General features: G+C 50.1%; 1 protein-coding gene and 1 non-coding gene across 3 annotated transcripts; one reads left to right on the top strand and one right to left on the bottom strand.

Moving 5' to 3' along the window:
* Positions 1 to 72, bottom strand: trnae-uuc (transfer RNA glutamic acid (anticodon UUC)). Its single transcript has one exon. It is a non-coding gene; the product is annotated as a tRNA-Glu (tRNA).
* A 723-nt stretch (positions 73 to 795) lies between these two features.
* Positions 796 to 20,827, top strand: LOC146257963 (rho guanine nucleotide exchange factor 26-like). Of its 2 annotated transcripts, none has more exons than XM_084674936.1 (15): positions 796 to 905; positions 1,588 to 2,952; positions 3,971 to 4,022; positions 4,178 to 4,347; positions 7,218 to 7,274; positions 7,792 to 7,952; positions 10,335 to 10,487; positions 10,612 to 10,744; positions 11,622 to 11,696; positions 11,895 to 11,984; positions 12,726 to 12,880; positions 15,380 to 15,592; positions 18,869 to 18,939; positions 19,209 to 19,310; positions 20,484 to 20,827. In XM_084674936.1, exons 2-15 carry the CDS (start codon positions 1,660 to 1,662, stop codon positions 20,624 to 20,626), a joined length of 2,868 nt encoding a protein of 955 aa, XP_084531062.1. In that variant the 5' UTR covers positions 796 to 905; positions 1,588 to 1,659; the 3' UTR covers positions 20,627 to 20,827. The 2 variants fall into 2 exon arrangements, with proteins under 2 accessions (XP_084531062.1, XP_084531061.1); XM_084674935.1 differs by having other exon boundaries at positions 796 to 1,019.
* The last annotated feature ends 1,732 nt before the right edge of the window (positions 20,828 to 22,559 follow it).

Genomic DNA, 22,559 nt, shown 5'->3' with positions numbered 1-22,559 from the left:
TTCCCATACCGGGAGTCGAACCCGGGCCGCCTGGGTGAAAACCAGGAATCCTAACCGCTAGACCATATGGGACACGACGACACTTTAATTGCTAACCAAACCCAACCAAAATACAAAGTATATATATATACAAAAAAAAGATAATGAACTGAATAGTGTCTAGGCTACCAACATTGTGCAATGGCGTTGTTATTCAACCGCATTTCAGAAGTAGCGGTCCAACCGCTAAAGTTTCAACAGCGCGGCCATAGCCAGCGACAGGTAATTGGCGGTAAACGACTCGTTATCATTTCACTGTCATGATCTGTCACACGATGGCGCAAAACCACAGCGCACCGCCAAGTTTAGGAAATGTAACCTACTTTTGCTGGTACACAGCTATCATTGTCAATAGGATAATGTGTAGATGTAACCGACAGATATCTCAACAAGATTGTCACTGGTTGAATTATGTCCCACCTTAAAGTCTTATATGCACCTTGACCTTTTTAATGACAAAAAATAACGGACACCAAACTATCTACAGTGTAGACCACAACAACATTAAAATACAAATTACAACCTATATCATGTGTTTTTATCAACATGTTTTGAGTATTTAAATGATGTATCCGTATACATTTACTGACAGAAGAATACAATAGGCTATGTGAGGAATAATAACCGATAATAAACATGTCAACACCGTTGTAGGTAGTGGTAGTAGGTAGCACCCCATGGTGCACCCAATAGTAATGGACCGTCACGTGAACTTGGAATCTTCTGTCGCGCTTGTCGGTCCTCCCACAACCCCGCGCGGACCGACTCAAGCCGCACTTCAGCTCACGCAAGCCTACCGACAACTCAGAACAAACACGGCGGACAAACTTAGGAAACTTTTCTGGAAGTTGTCGGCAAAACACGAGGTAAGAGTCAGAATATAGCGGACGGTACAAGCGAAGTGGAGTTTTTTTCTTCTTCTACAAGTGGACACTTGACGATGGTCCGGTTGCGCAGAGAAATAGTGAGTCTGTAGAAAGGTAAGTAGCAGTTGGTTCACTCGTAAAAATCGGCTGATTAACTCTTCCCACGCTCTGTCAAGTCAGCTTATCAAGTCGTTTACCAAACTATCTACAGTTGTCAAACGTTTGGGACATACTCAAGACGATTACTATGATAATCAGATGTACGATGAAGCCATCATTTAGAAGCTTTTCACTTTTAAAATCTGTAGCTAGTTTCTTTTAACGTAGTCATGAGGGTGGGCCATGAATGCAACGAATCTTGTTAATCAGTAAACTGGATTCCTGCACTCTCATCTTCTGCTTTGCAATTTACAGATTCTCTCTCTCCCCCCTCTCCTCTCTCTCTCTCTCTCTCTCTCTCTCTCTCTCTCTCTCTCTCTCTCTCTCTCTCTCTCTCTCTCTCTCTCTCTCTCTCTCTCTCTCTCTCTCTCTCTCTCTCTCTCTCTCTCTCTCTCTCTCTCTCTCTCTCTCTCTCTCTCTCTCTCTCTCTCTCTCTCTCTCTCTCTCTCTCTCTCTCTCTCTCTCTCTCTCTCTCTCTCTCTCTCTCTCTCTCTCTCTCTCTCTCTCTCTGATGTTTGCACAGTGACTGCTCGGTCTGAACAGGAGTGTTTCTTAGTACAGGGTGATTGACAAAGCACACGGACACGGTGAAGCTATGGAGGGCGCCAACGATGTGGATTTATCAAACAACAATATAACACCGCTCTGGAAGAGACGCACACACGGCCTCCAGCGGGACTCTGCCAAACCCAAGCCCCGCGCCCTCAGCCACCAGGTAGACGGAGTCCACACCACGGATTTCCCCATGGAGGGTGGCAAGTGGAGCCAGTCAACTGACAGGCTCGTGGGCACACCTGTTGGAGGGACTGTTCTGAAGCACGTTCTAAACAAACCCACGAGGAAGACTCGGGTGGTTCGGAGTATAAGTATCGGCCATCTTTCTAACGGACGCTTCTCGCTCTCCAAGTTCAAGTCACTAGATGACACGGCGGCGGTGGACTGCAGAGCCTATCACGGGGGTGAGCGAGAGGGCGCTAACGGGGTCACCATGCATCTGCAGGAAGCGCACAAACGTCTTTCCAGCCCACTCACGTTGACCTCACACAGGGACCAGATTGTGTTCGGGTCGAGTCCCTCCCATCCTGACCCTGTTTCATCTCAGCAGCCCTCCCCTGTCACCCCCAACAACAACACCCACCCCTCCCCCACCCCCCGCACTCCTACCAACAACACCCGCCCCTCCCCCACCCCCCGCACTCCTACCAACCACAGCCCCTCTCCCCCCAGCCTCTGCACCCCCACCCCTTCCCCCAGCTCCGGCACCCCCACCTCCCTCACCTACCTTACCTCCTCCTCCGGCACCCCCTTCAACCCCCCCACCCCTCGCACCCCCTCCCCCACCTCCCTCTCTCCCTCCATCTCCGTCTCCCCCCCTCCCTCCTCCCCCTCCCCCTCTCCCTCTCCCTCCCCCTCCACCCCCCCTCCCTCCATCCTCCTCAGTACCCACAGTCCGGCTGCCAGGAAGCTGGGGACCCAGCAGCTCATCCCCAGGGGGCTGGTGTGCGAATCGCGGCTGAGCAAGGCCCCTCCTGCTGGGGCACAGACCCAGGGCCAGGGGGGGCTCGGGCTCCCCGGGGGTCCTGGGGGCTTGGACCCCTCCAAGCGAGCTCTGCGTGTCCGGAGCATGGTGGAAAGCGGGGCCTTCTTCTCCACGGGGGGCACGGGGGAGGGGGGCAGGGAGGAGGGGGGCGCGGGGGCAGACAGTCCGGGGGCTCTGAAGCGGGGCTTGAGGAGCACCTCCTACCGGAGAGCTGTGGTCAGCGGTGTAGATCTGGATGCCCTGGGGCTTGACCCCGTGACCTCTGACCCTCTGACCCCCCAGCGTCTGACCATGCCTCCCCTGCGAGCTGTGATGGAGGAGAAGAGACCCAGCCCTGAGAAGAACAAGGTGGACTCACACACACACACACACACATACACACTCACTCACACACTCACACTCACACACACACTTACACACTCACACACACACACACTATCATTGTCTGAGTGCTGAAATTAGTTGTTAGGGACACACTAGGACCAGTTGAAGCACCGCTCAAAACTTTTGAGGTGGAATTTTCATTCCAGTATTCTCTACTTACATTTTGACCATATCTCTGAGATGTACTCATATTTGAACTGTGGGCTTTGCTGTGTACACATCACTCAATCCGGTACTGGGGGCAAAGTCTTCAGTCGAAACGCCTGTGTAAGGTATTTTTGATCAAATATTCTTCCCCAGTGGAAGAATGTGTGAAATGTTGCCCTAGAGAGAATGATGGAGGCTTCCATTACTGCATTATGCAATCAAGCTTTTGATCAAATATGAATGGGTACCGTAAATAGATTTGCATCTACAATGGCTTTAACTGCAATTGGAGACCAGCTTAGGTCAAAACTAGCCACCATGACCCCCCATCCACACACACACATCCACACACACACACACACCCACACACACAGTGGCTCTGTAATTAGTGGTGTCATCTGATAAGAGGTCAAATCAGGGGTCATTTCAGAGGTCATGGGTCATGGGCAGGTGAAGGGGGACTTTGTTTATGGATGTCCTTGATTGTGTGTGTGTCTGTAGTGGGGTAGCTATGCAGAACATCATTGTTATGCTGAGAAAACAAGCTTATGTAGCTAGTGCTGTTCAGCGGTAATGAAACAAGCCAGCGTTGTTCTGCTCTAAGGACACAAGCTAACGTAGCTAGCGCTGTTCTGCTCTAAGGACACAAGCTAACGTAGATAGCGCTGTTCTGCTCTAAGGACACAATCTAACGTAGCTAGCGCTGTTCTGCTCTAAGGACACAAGCTAACGTAGCTAGCGCTGTTCTGCTCTAAGGACACAAGCTAACCTAGCTAGCGCTGTTCTGCTCTAAGGACACAAGCTAACCTAGCTAGCGCTGTTCTTTCTCTTTCAGACTCTGGACAGAAAGAAAGGACTGACCCCTCAGAGGACCTTTGACAGTGAGGGTAGGTGTCCCTACCTCTATCCCTCCTGTCTTTCTGTCCCTCTCCCCCTCTGTCTCCTATCCCTCTCTCTCCTCTCTTTCTGTCTGCCCTCCACCACTCTATCTCTGTCCTCACTGTGTGTGTGTGTGTGTGTGTGTGTGTGTGTGTGTATTCAGAGGAGGAGCTGTATCAGAACTACCAGGAGAAGGCTCTTCACAACGACTCAGACGAAGATGCTGAGAGCAGAGAGAGTGGAGAGAGCAGAGAGAGCAGAGGCTGCAGAGCAGAGCAGAGCATCGTGGTCCAGTACAGGCCCCTGCGAACGTCCTGGAGCCAGCTCAGCGTGGTGAGACATACACACACACACACGATAGCACACACACTCTCGATAGCACACACACACGATAGCACACACACACGATAGCACACACACACGATAGCACACACACACACGATAGCACACACACACACGATAGCACACACACACACGATAGCACACACACACGATAGCACACACACACGATAGCACACACACACTCGATAGCACACACACACTCGATAGCACACACACACGATAGCACACACACAGTAGCTGTCACTGTCCATGTGTCTTCTGTCTGTTGACGTGGTTCAGAAGCTAAACCATTATGAAGCTGAATACCACAGCTTGGAGGAATGTAGTCCTATCTGGTCTGGCTGCAGTCCTCCCTCCCTCTGTCCCTCCCTCTCTCTCTCTCTCTCTCTCTCTTTCTCCCTCCCTCTCTTTCTCTCTCTCTCTCTCTCTCTCTCTCTCTCTCTCTCTCTCTCTCTCTCTCTCTCTCTCTCTCTCTCTCTCTCTCTCGGACAAACAGACAGAGACAGTCAGACTGACTGACTGACACACAGGCTGACGGAGAGATGGAGAGATGGAGGCAGGAAGAGAGAGAGAGATGGAGGCAGGAAGAGAGAGAGAGGAAGAGAGGGGCAGAGAGTCCTGGGGTAGCAGACTGGCCCACCCGTCTCCTGGCCAACACTGGAGACACTTCTGAGTTCCTCCCCAGTGGAAGAATGTGTGAAATGTTGCCCTAGAGAGAATGATGGAGGCTTCCATTACTGCATTATGCAATCAAGCTGAAGCAGGGAGGTCTGTTGTTCATCTCAAGCTTTCTCATTTGTTTGTTTACTCCTGTAGTGGGAGGGAGGGACAGAACAGCTCCCCATCTTTCTCCACCCCCCTCTTCCTCCCTCTGGGCTCTCTCATCCTTTCTCTGTCTCTGTCTCTCTCTCTCTCTGTCTCTCTCTCTCTCTCTCCCCTCTCTCTCTTTGTCTCTCTCCCTCTCTCTCCCCTCTCTCTCTCTATCTATGTCTCTCTCTCTGTCTCTCTCCCCTCTCTCTCCCTCTCTCTCTCTATCTATGTCTCTCTCTCTCTCTCTGTCTCTCTCCCCTCTCTCTCCCCTCTCTCTCCCTCTCTCTCCCTCTCTCTCTCTATCTATGTCTCTCTCTCTCTGTCTCTCTCTCTCTCTCGTTCTCTTTCTCTTCTCTCTCTCCCCTCTTTCTACCCTTTCTCTCCTATCTCTCTCTCCATTTTCTCTCCTCTCTTATTCCCTCTCTCCTCTCTCTCATTCCCTGTTGTTCCCTCTCACCCTATTTCTCTCTCACCCCCTCCTCTTTCTCCTCCACCCTCACTCCCTTTCCCACAGCTCTCTGGTTTCCAGTGGTGTGGGCCAGGGGGGAACAGGAAGTGACACGGGGGCCTGGGGAACAGGAAGTGGTTTCTGAGGAGGTTGGTTTCAGGTGATCTCAGGTGGAAACCCCCCGAAGTCATGAAACACCTGGACTTTGTCGTCACAGTTACTCCTTTGTCGGTTACCTTTGGCCCTCGTCGTTGCCTGGGACACGGCTTACACAGGCTGAAGTGCAGCTTATAGATGTTATGGTTGCTAGGAGACCCATGACGGGTCAGATTTGAGATAGATAAGATGATTGGAATTGGTCTTGGTCTTGTACTTTGGTACAAGTTAGGCAAGGTGTTGGCAGGTACTCTGTGTGTGTGCCTGCCTGTGTGTGTGTGTGTGTGTCTGTGTGTGTCTCTTTGTATTGTTTGCCAAATGTCAGAAAGACTTTCCGAGTACTTCCTGTTATCAAGGAGGGGAGGAGAGGAGGAGGGGAGGAGAGGAGGGAAATGGTCATTACCACAATGTCTCCAATGACTGCAGCATGGGACACGCGTATTTATGGGACATACACACACAGACACACACAGACACACACACAAACATACACACACCCACACACACACACACACACAAACATACACACAGACACACTTCAACCGCCTCTTCAGTGTCACCACACACACAGGTGTTTTACTGCTTTCATTCAAATATGTGAACACACTCCAGCCAATCACATACTGACCTTCAGACCTGACACAACAGCTACCTTCTGTTATGGACACTCAGCCCATGTCACGTGAAAAAACGAAATACACTTCTGTGACACACACACACATGCTCACGCACACACGCTCACACACACACACACACACACATGCTCACACACACGCACACACAAATGCACACCCATCTAACTTGTACTCAGTGTAAAGTAGCTTACATGGGTTCTTATTCAGGTTCCCAGGACCGGGAATGAGAACAGCTCTTGTTTGGCTGTGTGTGTGTGTGTTGTGTGTGTGTGTGTGTGTGTGTGTGTGTGTGTGTGTGTGTGTGTGTGTGTGTGTGTGTGTGTGTGTGTGTGTGTGTGTGTGTGTGTGTGTGTGTGTGTGTGTGTGTGTGTGTGTGTGTGTGTGTGAGAGAGAGAGAGAGAGACTGCTGCTTTCATAGACAGCTGAACTCTTTCATACAAACACAAACCTTACACCAGACCAGACACTAATCCTACAAGAGTTCTCAGAAAGCCTGGAACCCAAACAGAAAGAGTTCCTCCAGTGTTGTCTCCTAGTGTTGTTCAGGATACCTGATCTGGGGAGTCAGATGGCTGAGCAGTTAGGGAATTGGGCTATTCATCAGAAGGTTTCTGGTTTGATTCCCGGCCGTGCCAAATGATGTTGTGTCCTCGGGCAAGGCACTTCACCCTACATGCCTCGGGGGAATGTCCCTGTACTTACTGTAGGCTGCTCTAGATAAGAGCGTCTGCTTAATGACTAAATGTAATGTGCTGTCCTGCTGTTCTGCTCCTCATCCATTAAAATGTGTTTGTTTTTCATTTCCTCCGCAGGTGAAAAAAAGTGGTGTTTCAAACCAGCTCAGCCAAGAGGAACGCAAAAGACAGGAGGTAAGTGTGTGTGTGTGTGTGTGTGTGCATTCTACTGTATCAAAGGTGTGTTTCACCTTTTGTGGAAAGCATTTTGTTTAATGACCTCACTCACACACACACACACTCTCTCTCACACACACACACACATGGGACTATATATGGCTTTCCCTTTGTCTACTGCAGTAGTAAACCAGTTCCATCTTCTCAGAGGCAGGAAGAGCTGTTAGCACTGTGTAGACAAACAGGCCATTTCAAGATGACATTCTTCCTGTCCAGCCACAGGAAACAGGAAGTAGCCCTCTGTCTTTGATCAGGAGGTTGTGGGGTCTGAGCACCAGGTGGTGGTCCTGATGGGTCTGAGACTAGGTGTGTGTGTGTGTTTTGTGTGTGTGAGGGAGGTGGTGTGTGAATGAGTGTGTATATGTGTGTGTTTGGAATAATGATTCCTTGTGACAATGAAGGTTCTATTTCCCTTCCCCCTCCCTCTTTCCCTCCTATCGCTTCCTCTCTCCCTGCCCCCCCCCCCCCCCCCCAGGCCATTTTTGAGCTGATCTCCTCAGAACACTCTTACCTGCACAGTGTGGAGATTCTCATTAGAATGTTCCAGAACTCTCCTGAGCTCCGTGAGACCATGACCAAGACCGACCACCACCACCTCTTCTCCAACATCACCGACGTGTGTGAGGCTAGCAAGAGGTACACCACTCGCTGTGTGAGTGTGTGAGTGTGTGTGTTTAAACAGACTCAGTGTCGATATCTGCCTTGCTTCCATCTCGCAACATGGTTATTTCAGTGGTTCTAATGTCTTAATGGAAGTGATGACACACACACACACACACACACTGTCAGACCTGTAGTCCTTGACAGGAAATGACCTCAATACGCCATCTCAGGGTCTTGTATGAGGTCATTGTTCCCGTGGAGACAGCCTCCGTTGTCATCTTCTATGTACGAGTGTGTGTGTGTGTATGTGAGGGGCGAGAGACATGCTGTAACTGTGCAGATACACACACACGCTCCGGCCTCCTTGGTTAAATCATCCTGCCAGCTGTGTGTGTGTGTGTGTGTGTGTGCATTGTTTCATGACATCATGTCTCTTGTTATTTCACATTGTAATGAAGCATCTTTCAGTACCTGTCTTGTTCAAACCTGATGTCGGTTACATGAGAGATGGGGAGAGAGGGAAGGAGGCAGAGAGGGAAGGAGGCAGAGAGGGAAGGAGGCAGAGAGGGAAGGAGGCAGAGAGGGAAGGAGGCAGAGAGGGAAGGAGGCAGAGAGGGAAGGAGGCAGAGAGGGAAGGAGGCAGAGAGGGAAGGAGGCAGAGAGGGAAGGAGGCAGAGAGGGAAGGAGGCAGAGAGGGAAGGAGGCAGAGAGGGAAGGAGGCAGAGAGGGAAGGAGGCAGAGAGGGAAGGAGGCTGAGAGGGAAGGAGGCTGAGAGAGGGAGGCAGAGAGAGGGAGGCAGAGAGAGAGGGAGGCAGAGAGAGAGGGAGGCAGAGAGAGAGGGAGGCAGAGAGAGAGGGAGGCAGAGAGAGAGGGAGGCAGAGAGAGAGGGAGGCAGAGAGAGAGGGAGGCAGAGAGAGAGGGAGGCAGAGAGAGAGGGAGGCAGAGAGAGAGGGAAGGAGGCAGAGAGGTAAGGAGGCAGAGAGGTAAGGAGGCAGAGAGGGAAGGAGGCAGAGAGGGAAGGAGGCAGAGAGGGAAGTAGGCAGAGAGGGGGAGGCAGAGAGGGAAGGAGGCAGAGAGAGGGAAGGAGGCAGAGAGAGGGAAGGAGGCAGAGAGGGGGAAGGAGGCAGAGAGGGGGAAGGAGGCAGAGAGAGGGAAGGAGGCAGAGAGAGGGAAGGAGGCAGAGAGAGGGAAGGAGGCAGAGAGAGGGAAGGAGGCAGAGAGAGGGAAGGAGGCAGAGAGAGGGAGGGAGGCAGAGAGAGAGGGAAGGAGGCAGAGAGAGAGGGAAGGAGGCAGAGAGAGGGGGAGGCAGAGAGGGGGAGGCAGAGAGGGGGAGGCAGAGAGGGGGAGGCAGAGAGGGGGAGGCAGAGAGGGAAGGAGGCAGAGAGAGGGAAGTTCACTTGTTTTTTAGTTGGTGTGCTTTCTCTTTCGATAGGGCGTGGGTGTGTGAGCCTGCCAAACTGGTTCAGCTGTTTTTGTTTGATCAGATCTCAAACAAATAAGCCAAGCCCCGCCCCCATCCTTAAGCCCCTCCTCTCCTTTGGTTGGGATGCGTGTGTGTGCACATCCGTTTAGGATATATTGCTGATGTGATTTATTTATAACATCCTCAGGCTGCAACATACTTCACCCAGCATGGCATCATGTTTTACTACCGCTGTACAAATACACACTTACTCTCACACACACACACACACAGCCACTCACCTCCTTCTAGACTTGTAGGGCTAGGGAGTGTGTCTCTTTAAACTGTGTGAAACTCAGTGTGTGTGTGTGAGGGTTAGGGTTAGGGAGTGTGTTGATCGTGTGTGAGGGAGAGACCACCGGTGTCATGGAAGTCAAGGTTTTCATTCCACTGCAGGGTCAAAGGCCAAAGGTTATTGTCAAGCTTGTGTTCTAGTTTTGTTTACCTGAAATATTAGTTGCAGTTGTCTTGTGTGTTTGTGCGTGTCTGTGAGTGTGTGTGTGTGTGTGTGCGTGTGTGCGTGTGTGCGTGTGTGTGTGTGTGTAGAGGGTCAGCAGAGGTGGTTCTGCAGATGGGCTGGGAATAGACCAAAAACTTCCTGTGACCATGTAACTGCTTCCTGTATGTCCCTGTGCACACACACACACACACACTTGTTCTCACATACACACGCTCACACACACGCTCACACACATACCCAGTCATGAATGCTGGATGGTGAAGATGACCTCCCTGACCCTGGACAGGAGGAGGAGGAGTTCTGCTAGATCCTCTCCTGAGATCACAGGTGTCACATCCACTTCCTGTGTGTGTGTGTGTGTGTGTGTGCGTACATGTGTGTATGTGTGTGTGTTTGAAGGCTAAAATGATTCCGTTCTGGTGACTCCACTTGCATCACATTCCACACATGTTTGTAATCCTGTTATACATATCTGTCCCTCCCTCCTTCTCAGGTTCTTTAAAGAGTTGGAAGACAGGCACCAGCAGAACTTTGTGATTGATGACATCAGCGACCTTATGTTCAAGCACGCCCAGTCGAACTTTGACCCCTACATCACCTACTGTTCCAACGAGGTCTACCAACAGAGAACCCTGCAGAGGCTGGTGTAAGTACACAAACAGAAACTCACACACAGATACACCCCCCCCCCTGCAGCAGTGGTAAAGAGATGTGGTGTGTTACCCCCCTGCAGCAGTGGTAAAGAGATGTGGTGTGTTACCCCCCTGCAGCAGTAGTAAGATCCCCCTGTTCAAGGAGGCGCTGAGCAGGATTGAGACGCAGCCGGAATGCAGGAACCTGCCAATGATTTCCTTCCTCATCCTGCCAATGCAGAGAGTCACCCGCCTGCCTCTGCTGATGGACGTGAGTCTCTCTCACACACACACACACACACACACAATAACACACCACACACACGTACACACCACACACAACATTAGTAAAAATTTTGTCAGAAAAATTGTGAAGTACGGATAATATAAAAATCTACTTAAGTAGACTTCCCACTTCTGCAACAGTGTAACACCAGTGTAAAAAGTGTAATAACAACATAATAAGTGTGATAACATAATTGTAAAAAACAGTATAAAAACACTAACAGTATAAAAACACTAACAGTATAAAAACATAACAGTATAAAAACATATCAGTGTAACACCTGTGCAGAGATGTTACAGTACACACATCCTTCACACAACTAGAAGTACAGATACTCATGTTTAAAAATGACTACATTTAAATGACTAAATGTAAAAAGTTGAAGTGCTGACTACACAATCAGGTTAAAGTATGAAGTACTGATGTTTCTGTAAAAAAAAAATGAAATTAAAGTAAAAAGATGGGATAAAAATAAACAGTGAAGTAAATTACTGATACCAGGAAAATCTAAGTACATGTGTGTGTTGTGTGGTGTGTGTTGTGTGGTGTGTGGTGTGTGTGGTGTGTGGTGTGTGTTTGTGTGGTGTGTGTTTGTGTGGTGTGTGTTTGTGTGTTGTGTGGTGTGTGTTTGTGTGGTGTGTGTTTGTGTGTTGTGTGTGTGGTGTGTGGTGTCTGTTGTGTGTGGTGTGTGGTGTGTGGTGTGTGGTGTGTGTGTGTGTGGTGTGTGTGTGTTGGTGTGTGGTGTGTGGTGTGTGTGTGTGTGGTGTGTGTTTGTGTGGTGTGTGTTTGTGTGTGGTGTGTGTTTGTGTGTGGTGTGTGTGGTGTGTGTGGTGTGTGTGGTGTGTGTGTGTGTGTGCTCCAGACGATCTGTCAGAAGACCCCTAAAGACTCCCCCCAGTACGAGTCGTGCACCAGGGCCCTGCAGGCCGTCAGCAAGGTCAGAGGTCACCCCTCACACCCTCACACCCTCAACACTCAGCTCTGCACCGGCTGAATTGATATTCAAAATGTTAACGGACAATAAATGAATACAAAATCAAAATGTTTGATTAAAAATAACAAATTCAAAGTCTTGTTGACGGTAATGTGACACATCCATTCTATGACTGATGTGTGTGTGTGTGTGTGTGTGTAGGTGGTGAGGAAGTGTAATGAGGGAGCCAGAACCATGGAGAGGACAGAGATGATGTACACCATCAACTCCCAGCTGGAGTTCAAGATCAAGGTAAGTCCTCCATACGATACGTTGGGATACGATAATACGATACAATACAATACACAATGATTTGATACGATACTCAACTATATATTTTGATATGATACAATATCACTACACAATAATTTGTTTGATGTGATACATTACGATTAATATCATGATGTGATATGATATCCACATCACACGTGCACATCGCACATCACTGTCACACACACACACACACACACAGATGTGCATATGTTGAAAAACTTTTATCCATGAATTCTCTTTCGTACACATACTCACACATATTCCTGAATGAGTTTATATGGACGTGTGCGTGCGTGTGTGTGTGTGTGTCAGAAGTGGGTGTGAAAAGTTCTGAAGATGTTTCATACATGCATGCTCTCACACGCGCACACACACACACACACATCCACACTCGCACATACATACACACATGCATATATAAATACACACACACACACACACACACAAATAGGAAGAGTGGGGAACAAACAGATGGCCCCTGCAGGGAGAGAAGACAACTGTTCAACTGTTCAACTGTTCGGCCTGACACCCCCCCCCCCCCCCACACACACACACACACACACACACATGCAGCATGTCATCATTGGACAGCAGTTGTCACGCAGCCCGTCTTTGGCAGGAGTGTACACCACAAGCAGTCTGTATCACATGACATCCACCTTCATTGTCATCAACTTCAGGTGAGAGGCACCCTCTCACCGCCCTCTCCTCCCCCCCCAGCCGTTCCCCCTGGTGTCGTCCTCCAGGTGGATGGTGAAGAGAGGTGAGCTCACAGCGTTCGTGGAGGAGAACGGGATCTTCATGAAGCGCACGGCCAGACAGAACGTGTACTTCTTCCTCTTCAACGACGTCCTCATCCTCACTCGCAAGAAGAGGTGCGGGCCTCCCTCCTCTGGGGGGTGGGGGGGGGGGGGGGCGGTGGGGGGGTATGGGGGCGGGTGTTGTAGGTGTGTTTGTGAGTATCTGTATCTCCTGCCAAGAGAGCTTCAATCTCTGCTTTTAGTTTTGTTAGATGTTAATAGAGGAAGATATGGATGAGATGTTAGTCCATCCAGTGAATAACAAATGGCAGCTGTTCAACATAAAAGAGAACAACTATCTGGGATGTGAATTTGTACGTGTGTGTGTGTCTGTGTGTTGGAGAGTTGTGTGTGTGTGTGTGTGTATGCATGTGTGTGTGCATGTGCTTTCATTTCCCGCTCAAAACCCCTTTTGTCTCCTGCTGAGTCAGGGACAGATTGCCTTCTAACAGAATTCCTGAAGAAAACAAAAACATCCCATAAAATTTTCCGGGAATCAGGTCTGGAATGACAGACTGCTGCCATGTGAGGTGTCCAGCGTGTATTTGGGAAAGAGGGGATCTGAGATGGTGGTGTGGTGTGTGTGTGTGTTCTGTCATGAAAGTGTGTTTCCTTTCGTCTAAGCGTGTGTGGGTAGGTGTGTGTGAGTGTTTGTCATGTAAGCGTGTTGGTGTGTGTGTAGGATCAGGAGAAGCTGATATAATATTGATTTGTTCTCTGGAGGCAGGAGAGAGCCATGCTGTGGCGTGCGAGTCAGCTGTGCTCCATATGCAGGAAGGATAACAAATCACACACGCTAGGCTACGCTATGCTAAGCTAAACTATGCTGGGTTTTGCTATGCCAGGATATGCTGTTTTAAACTATGCTAAGCTATGCCTCACCCAATGCCATGTTCTCCCTCATACCTGGCGTGTAGATTAACCTGCTACATCATAAATTTGACCTAAGTAGTTACCTTCACAGTTTTGGATGGGACTCTGTTGACATGCTTGAGGCAGTTACCAAAAGTTTTGGTAATTTTTCCTATTTACTGTCAGCATTACTCGTGTCTGTAATGTTGTTGTGCTGATGATCCCAGTGGTTATCGTGGTTTCCCTCCAGCGTTCTGGAGAAGGAGGAATGACATGACCACAGAAACACATGCTATCTGTTAGCACAATGCTACGCTAGGTTAGCGTCCCGCAGCGCTAGCGGCACTGCTTGTTGTGCTGCTCCGTCTGGTCACAGGAACAGTTACATAACTCTTACTCCACAGCAGATGGCCTCTCCTCTCTCTTTCCCTCTCCCCTCTCTCTTTCCCTCCCTTTCTCTCCTCTCCCTCTCTCCTCCTTGCTGGTATGCTGGCTCTGGTCTTTGTCTTTCTGCTGCTGTTGTTGTGAGAGAAGGAACCTGCTAACCTCCTGTGTATCACTGTAGCTCTACCTCTCCCTCATCTGTCTGTCTTCCTCCCTCATCTGTCTGTCTTCCTCCCTCATCTGTCTGTCTTCCTCTCTCATCTGTCTGTCTTCCTCCCTCATCTGTCTGTCTTCCTCCCTCATCTGTCTGTCTTCCTCTCTCATCTGTCTGTCTTCCTCTCTCATCTGTCTGTCATCTGTCTCTCTCTCTCTCTCTCTCTCTCTCTCTCTCTCTCTCTCTCTCTCTCTCTCTCTCTCTCTCTCTCTCTCTCTCTCTCTCTCTCTCTCTCTCTCTCTCTCTCTCTCTCTCTCTCTCTCTCTCTCTCTCTCTCTCTCTCTCTCTCTCTCTCTCTCTCTCTCTCTCTCTCTCTCTCTCTCTCTCTCTCTCTCTCTCTCTCTCTCTCTCTCTCTCTCTCTCTCTCTCTCTCTCTCTCTCTCTCTCTCTCTCTCTCTCTCTCTCTCTCCCTCTCCCTCTCCCTCTCCTCTTCTCTGGCTGCTGGGCAGTGTTGTGTAGCTGGTGCTGACCAGGGTGAGCTCTCTTAACGCCATCTTGACCCAGAGTCCTGAGTGGTGCTCTGCCTTTGAAATACATCCTTAAGTTATGGTGGTGACCTCACAAACTCCCCACTAAACAACCAGTTCACACTGCACGCCTAATGGCATTCCAGTCATTCAGCCACAGAGCTTTCTGGGACTGGGTTTTAGAATACTGAGACGCGCACACCCTCAAATATCCCCCCCCACACCCACGCTCCCCTCCCACTGTCAGTCTTACTGAGTTCTTGCAGACAAACTGACTCTCATGGAGTTGTGTGTGTGTGCTCCAGTACAGCAGTCCCTCTGCAACTGTTTGTGGCTCCTGGATGACATAACTCAGGTAGGGTTCAGATCCGGGACAAGGACACACACACACACACACACACACACAAACACAGGGTACTCCATCAGAGCCAAATGTGAGCCCCCTGGCTGCGTATCATAATGACTTCCAGATGAAGTGTATGTGTGAAGAAGCCCAGGGGCTCCTGGGAAATGTAGGCAGGTGTGCAGCACACCACTCGTGTTTGTCTGAATGTTCTATGGTTGTGAAGGAGGAGTGTGTGTCATGTTTGTTTAAAATATTTGGGGAAGTGGGTTGTTTAAATTCCTTCATAAAGGTCCCCTTCCCCACTCCCCCAGTGACGACAGCTACACGGTGACAGACTACGCTTTGAGAGACCAGATCTGGGTGGGGGCGTGTCAGCCCCAGGACATCAACCTATCACCTGTCAGAACCACTGCCGGAATGCTGATGACCTCAAGGCCGGGCGTGGCCAGCCACCTGTTCCGCCTGCGTTTCCACAGCAACCACTCCGGGGAGAAGGTGGCCATGGTCCTGGGGGTGGAGCTACTGTGAGTGTGACCTCTGACCTCTGGAGTTCTTGGATTGCTGTTGAAAGGAGAGAGGAAGATTAGACCCCGAGTCCCCATAGTCTGTCTGTCTCTCTCCAACCCTCCCTGTCTCTCTCCAACCCTCTCTATCTCCCCATCTCTTTCTAACCCTCTCTATCTCCATCTCTCTATCTCCATCTCTCTATCTCTGCTGTCTCTGAACAGTGGCAGTGAACCATATGAATCACATCAGGAAGGTCTGTGTGTGTTTGCATCTCTCTCTCTCTCTCTCTCTCTCTCTCTCTCTCTCTCTCTCTCTCTCCCTAAGACCCCTAGTCCCCATAGTCTCTGTCTCTGCCCTTCCATCAGCTGTGGTCTAGATGGACGTTAATCTGTAGGTTATATAACCCTCACTCACACAGGTGGTTTGCTGGAGCATAAGGCTGTAGATATCACTGGTTCTTCCTCATTCCACAATTCTCTTTTTCTCTCTCTCTTTTTCTCTCACTTTTTCTCTCTTTCACTTTTTCTCTCTTTCACTTTTTCTCCCTCCCTCTCTCTTTCTCTTTCTCTCTCTCTCTCTCTCTCTCTCTCTCTCTGTCTCTCTCTCTCTGTCTCTCTCCGCTGGGCTGTGTCTCTGAGGACAACACTGCTAGCCTCCAGATGAACCACACCAGTTCTCTGACACTCTGCACTTCATTAAAACCAAACTAACTTCCTGCGTTGACATGACCCATGTATTGTGTTCAGGTCTCAGCGTGTGTGTGTGTGCATGCGTGACAGAGTGAGGCAGATATTTGTCTGTAGGAGCCAGCCTAGGGCCCCCCATACCAGCACCCCTACTGACACACACACACACACTACCCACTGAGATGTGTGTGTGTGTGTGTGTGTCGGCATGGAAAGCCCCAGGATTCCCCCTCCTATTGAAGAGAATGGGGATGGGGCCCAAGATGCCATGTAGTGTGAGTGTGTGTGTGTGTGTGTGTGTGTGTGTGTGTGTGTGTGTGTGAGAGTGTGTGTGTGTGTGTGTGTGTGTGTGTGTGTGTGTGAGTGTGAGTGTGTACAGTACTACTGAATGAGCTGATGAAAGAAGCCCCTGATCATGTCTGAACGGTTGCTACGTGTCGCTACTGCAGTTGCCTAGCAGCGGCCTATTGTTCAGTGGTCTTGTTCCCATGACTCCCACTCATCTCCCCTTCCCCTCTCTCCCTCCCCTCTCTCCCTCCCCTCTCTCCCTCCCCTCTCTCCCTTCCTCACCTCACAGTAAAACTGCTCTTTGTCCAATGTCAGACTTCAGAGGTTGAAAGTTACATGAGAGATCATTGCTGTTAAGCAGAGAGACAGGCAGGTGTGTGTGTGTGTGTGTGTGTGTGTGTGTGAGTGTAGTTTTAACCTGAGCTCCTGGTATGTTCCACACATTCCATTCATAACCATTAAATCCCCATCACACATGTGTGCATGCCTATCTGTGAGCCTGTGTGGGTGTGTGGGTGTGTGGTGTGTGTGTGTGTGTGTGTGTGTAGTCCTCTGACAGTGCGTATTAACACCACTGATACAGTACTGCAGCTGGTGTGTGTTTTATGGTGGGAACACTACCTGTCGTGTGTGTGTGTGTGTGTGTGTGTCCAGTTGTCGAGGCAACCATCAACTGTTGTTCCCATGTCAGTCAAAGTTGTGTGTGTGCGCGGTGTGTGTGTGTATGCTTCTGCAGGGTGTGTGTGTGTGTGTTTCTGCAGGGTGTGTGTGTGTTTCTGCAGGGTGTGTGTGTGTGTGTGTTTCTGCAGGGTGTGTGTGCGTGTGTATGCTCCTGCAGGGTGTGTGTGTGTGTGTTTCTGCAGGGTGTGTGTGCGTGTGTATGCTCCTGCAGGGTGTGTGTGTGTGTGTGTTTCTGCAGGGTGTGTGTGTGTGTGTGTGTGTTTCTGCAGGGTGTGTGTGCGTGTGTATGCTCCTGCAGGGTGTGTGTGTGTGTGTGTGTTTCTGCAGGGTGTGTGTGTGTGTTCTAAGAGGGCCACGGACGTGAAGGTTGACCTGACTCACCTGTGGTGTGTCAGTGACTGCACGCACATGCATTCTGTATGCCTGTATTAGACACCGCACTGCCCTAGCCTACATGTCCCACAGTTTGATGCACTTACTTTCACACGCATTCAATTCTCTCTCTCTCTCTCTCTCTCTCTCTCTCTCTCTCTCTCTCTCTCTCTCTCTCTCTCTCTCTCTCTCTCTCTCTCTCTCTCTCACTCTCTCTCTCTCTCTCTCTCTCTCTCTCTCTCACTCTCACTCTCTCTCTCTCTCTCTCTCTCTCTCTCTCTCTCTCTCTCACTCTCTCACTCACTCACTCACTCACTCACTCACTCACTCACTCACTCACTCACTCACTCACACACACACACACACACACACAGTTTGAGTTCCTTCCTTCCTGAGAGAGAGAGAGAGAGCAGTCAGAACAGTCTGTACCCTCGATTCATCCATCCCTTTCTATCCTTTTCTTGCCTCTGGCAAGGTGAGGGAGAGGCTCAAATTACCTGAACAAACCTGACCTGTGTCTCCCCACACACATCTATTCACTAACAGACAAAAAGCAAAAGCTTCTGTGTTCCTGCTAGAGAATCACGCTTTGTCTCTGCTCTCACTGGGAGAGGAGGGGAGAAGAGGGGAGAAGAGGGGAGAGGAGGGGAGAAGAGGGGAGAAGAGGGGAGAAGAGGGGAGAGGAGGGGAGAGGAGGGGAGAAGACGGGAGAGGAGAAGAGGAGCAGGGAGAGAGGAGAAGGAGCAGGGGGAGAGGGGGAGAGAGAGGGGAAGAGGAGGAGTAAGGAGAAGTGAAGGGGGATGAGGGAGGGGTGAGAGGGGGAGGAGGGGGAGAGAGAGGGGAAGAGGAGGAGTAAGGAGAAGTGAAGGGGGAAGAGGGAGGGGAGAGAGGGGGAGAGGGGAGAGAGGGGGAGAGAGAGGGGGAGAGAGGGGGAGAGGGGAGAGAGGGGGAGAGAGAGGGGAAGAGGGAGGGGAGAGAGGGGGAGAGAGGGGGAGAGAAAGATGTGAGAGAAATTCCAGAGACTAAATGCCTCCTTGTCCCATTTAACGGCTTGTTTAGAACTTTTGTGCGCCTGTTTATGCCGTGTTGTCAGACATGGTTGGGATTAGCCTTTGTGCTGGTGCAGTCAGTCTAACAGCCATGACTGGACATTAGTCATGGATGAGTCAAGACTAAACAGAGGAGAGGGGTCAGTTTAATAAAAGTTATAGGATATCAAGCGTGCGTGTGTGTGTGTGTGTGTGTTTGTGTGTGTGTGTGTTGCAGGAATGAGCGAGCCAGGTGGATCAGCGCCCTGGGTCAGCAACACAACAACACCAAGAACCAGGATAGGCTCAGTGAGTGACACACACATTACACACACACAAGCACATTATTTCACAAAAACACACACACGGATATTGACTGGCATGGACACACACACATGCGTGTAACCCTCCTGTGTTTTGGCCCCATCAGTGTCACTCTCGTTCCCGAGGCTACACCACCCCCTTGTGGTGGATACATAGAAATGTCAGAAATGTGTATCCTGTCTATGTGAGAGTGCTGGCTGTGTGTGGTGGTGGTCCAAGAGTAACTGTGTGTGTGTGTGTGTGTGTGTGTGTAGGAGCCATGCAGGTGGAGGTGTCCAGGACATACACGGCCAGACAGCCAGATGAGCTCTCCCTGCAGGTGGCTGACGTGGTGCTGCTCTCTCAACATGTAGACGGTAGGTGTCTCTCTGTCTCTGTCTGTCTGTCTGTCTCTCTCTCTCTCTCCCTCTCCCTCTCCCTCTCCCTCTCCCTCTCCCTCTCCCTCTCTCTGTCTGTCTGTCTGTCTGTCTCTCTCTCTCTCTCTCTCTCTCTCTGTCTGTCTGTCTGTCTGTCTGTCTGTCTGTCTGTCTGTCTCTGTCTCTTCATCTCTTCACTTCTCTCCGTCTTTCATCCTGTTTCTCCATCTGACACTCTTCACCCCTCTCTTCATCACCCCTCTCCCTCACTCCGCTCTCTCTCCCACGCCCCTCTCTCTTTCCCTCGCCCCTCTCTCCCTTTCTCTGTCTTGCTGTCCTCTCCTTCCCCTTCTCTCTCTCTCTCTCTCTCTCTCTCTCTCTCTCTCTCTCTCTCTTAATGCAGGCTGTTGTCCTGCCATTGACCCTGAAAATCACTTTGATGTGATTCACACACACACAAACACACAGACACACACACACACACAGACACAGACACACACACGCAAAAGGTTGGTCTCTTTGTGCTTCAGTAGCAGGTCTCTTTCATGTGTAAAGGGTATAGTACAACAAACAGACTAGGACATCAAACATGCACGTGTGTGTGTGTGTGGTGGCTTCTGCTTCAGAGCCCTGAGAACACTATAATAATGTATATATTAATAAGACCAAGACTGAGACTCATCTTAATGGCCCAGGTGGTGTGTGTTTGGTCCAGAGGGTGTGTGATTGGTCCAGGTGGTGTGTGATTGGTCCAGAGGGTGTGTGATTGGTCCAGAGGGTGTGTGATTGGTCCAGAGGGTGTGTGATTGGTCCAGAGGGTGTGTGATTGGTCCAGGTGGTGTGTGATTGGTCCAGAGGGTGTGTGATTGGTCCAGGTGGTGTGTGATTGGTCCAGAGGGTGTGTGATTGGTCCAGGTGGTGTGTGATTGGTCCAGAGGGTGTGTGATTGGTCCAGAGGGTGTGTGATTGGTCCAGAGGGTGTGTGATTGGTCCAGGTGGTGTGTGATTGGTCCAGAGGGTGTGTGATTGGTCCAGGTGGTGTGTGATTGGTCCAGAGGGTGTGTGATTGGTCCAGGTGGTGTGTGATTGGTCCAGAGGGTGTGTGATTGGTCCAGAGGGTGTGTGATTGGTCCAGGTGGTGTTTGATGACCCAAGTCTCTCCCTCTCTTTTAGGTTGGTACGAGGGCGAGCGACTGCGGGATGGTGAGAGGGGGTGGTTCCTGTCAGACTGTGCTCAGCCAATCACATGCCAGACCACCATCGAGCGGAACATGCAGAGGATGGACCGCCTCCAGGGCCTGGAGACCAATGTCTGAACTCCGCCGTCTAGCTCCGCCCACCACACAGTTTACACCGACGAGAGCTTTCTCAGCCTGATGGACCGCAACCCTGGACCAATCAGCAAGCTTTCCCCCCCAACGCAGATCACTTCTAACCACACCCATGACCCGCCTCCATGCACTCTCGACCAATGAGGGGACTAACATCCACCAGACTACTGGGAAGGGGGTGGGGGGGGGGTGGGGGGGTGACAGAACCAGGAGGGGAACAGGAGAGCTTCTGAAGATGGCCAGGAGGAGGAACATACTCCGTCCTCTAAAACATAAACATTCTCCAAACCCTGTCTGTCTTCACATAGCATGCATTTCCTGTTGTGATGCACTTCCTGTTGTGATGCTAACTCAAGCTGTGGGCACGACAGAATCACCACTAAACAAAGTTTAAACGTCTTCTCTTTATATCTTGACCAGTATCTTTAAGTGTCCGTTTGTACCTGTGTGCTGTGAGACTATAGGACTGACAATGGAAGGACTGAATCATGGGTTCTGTGGTCAGTCAAATGTTCCTTGCCCAACTTGAACGACAGTCTCCAGAATTGATTTAATCATGTGGGAAACTAGACACACACAAAAAAAACATGTTTATATTCGCGTTTATAATATATTTATTCTCTAATCTGTTTCATAACAGTGACCTTAGGTTAGAGAACATTAAATGTGTTGACGACCCACATGTGAACTGAGCTGATGCCCTCAGGCCCAACCACTAACCCCCTCTCCCCCTCTCCACCGCTCCCCCGCTCGCCCACCTGAGCCCACTTCCTGTTCCCCTTCTGTCCCCTTCCTGCCCTGCTGGATTAAAGGGATTAGTCGCCGTTACTGACATCAATTCAGATAGGAGGCGTGGGGCAGGTGGGATTACAGCAGGATGGTGTCCCCAGTTTAATGTCACCTAATGTCAACACCTCTCTCTCCTCCTCCTCCCCCTCTTTGTCTCTGTCTCTCTCCCCCTCCTCCCCCTCTTTATCTCTGTCTCTCTCCCCCTCCTCCCCCTCTTTGTCTCTGTCTCTCTCCTCCTCCTCCCCCTCTTTGTCTCTGTCTCTCAGTCAATGAAATGTCTGAATGGCCACAGGGAGTGCTGATGATGTCAGACTTTTATAAATAACCTGTGTGTGGTTTTGTGTGTGTTGCGTGGGTGTGTATCAATGACGCCAGAGAGATCAGACCAACCTGTGGGTTGTAGACCTCCGCAGGGGGGGCAGGGGGGGGGGGGGGGGGGTCCTGACCAGCTCAGTCAGTCGCCTCCTAAACGGGTCGTCTTCAAAAAACAAGACAACCCGTTGGTCATAAAAACCCGGCGTGAAAAGCAAACACTACAGCAGACTGTCCCAGATGAGGCAGTACTGGCAGCAGATGGTCACAGGAAGTGAGCGTTCATCCGAACAGCTCTCTGCCCAGGGATCATGCAAGCCATCATCGGACAACAGAGGGGACACCATGTCATGCTCTTAACTGTCTCCACCTTTCATTCTCCTTTTCCTCTTGCAGCCTTTTAAAGGCATTAATATCTTAATGTGATTTATTTGAACTACTAACATACTAACTGACTTGTTTGCAATGACATCAGCTTGCTTCTCTGTCTCGCGCTCAAAAAAAAGTATTCTGTTATTACACAGTAATGCTACATACAAAACATATTCTTCTGGAAAACCTTAACAAAACATTAAAGTAACTTAGTGGCAACAGTACACTCCCACCAGATCACACAACCTTACTCTGAGATTTCTTACAAATGTTGACTGTTGAAGTTAAAGATTTTGACCTTAAAACATTACACATCTGTCATTAACCATTAAGTAAGAAAGCAAAAATAAACATTAAACATCAATAGAATGAAGATAAACATTAGAAATACTAAACCAGGTCTGCTTCAAGCAGAGTGACCAACTTATGTCTCTCCAAGAAAACC

This window comes from Hypomesus nipponensis, chromosome 15 (genome assembly GCF_054491055.1).
Source record: "Hypomesus nipponensis isolate SF chromosome 15, ASM5449105v1, whole genome shotgun sequence".
Taxonomy (NCBI): domain Eukaryota; kingdom Metazoa; phylum Chordata; class Actinopteri; order Osmeriformes; family Osmeridae; genus Hypomesus; species Hypomesus nipponensis.
This window is presented reverse-complemented; position numbering and strand designations above follow the sequence as displayed.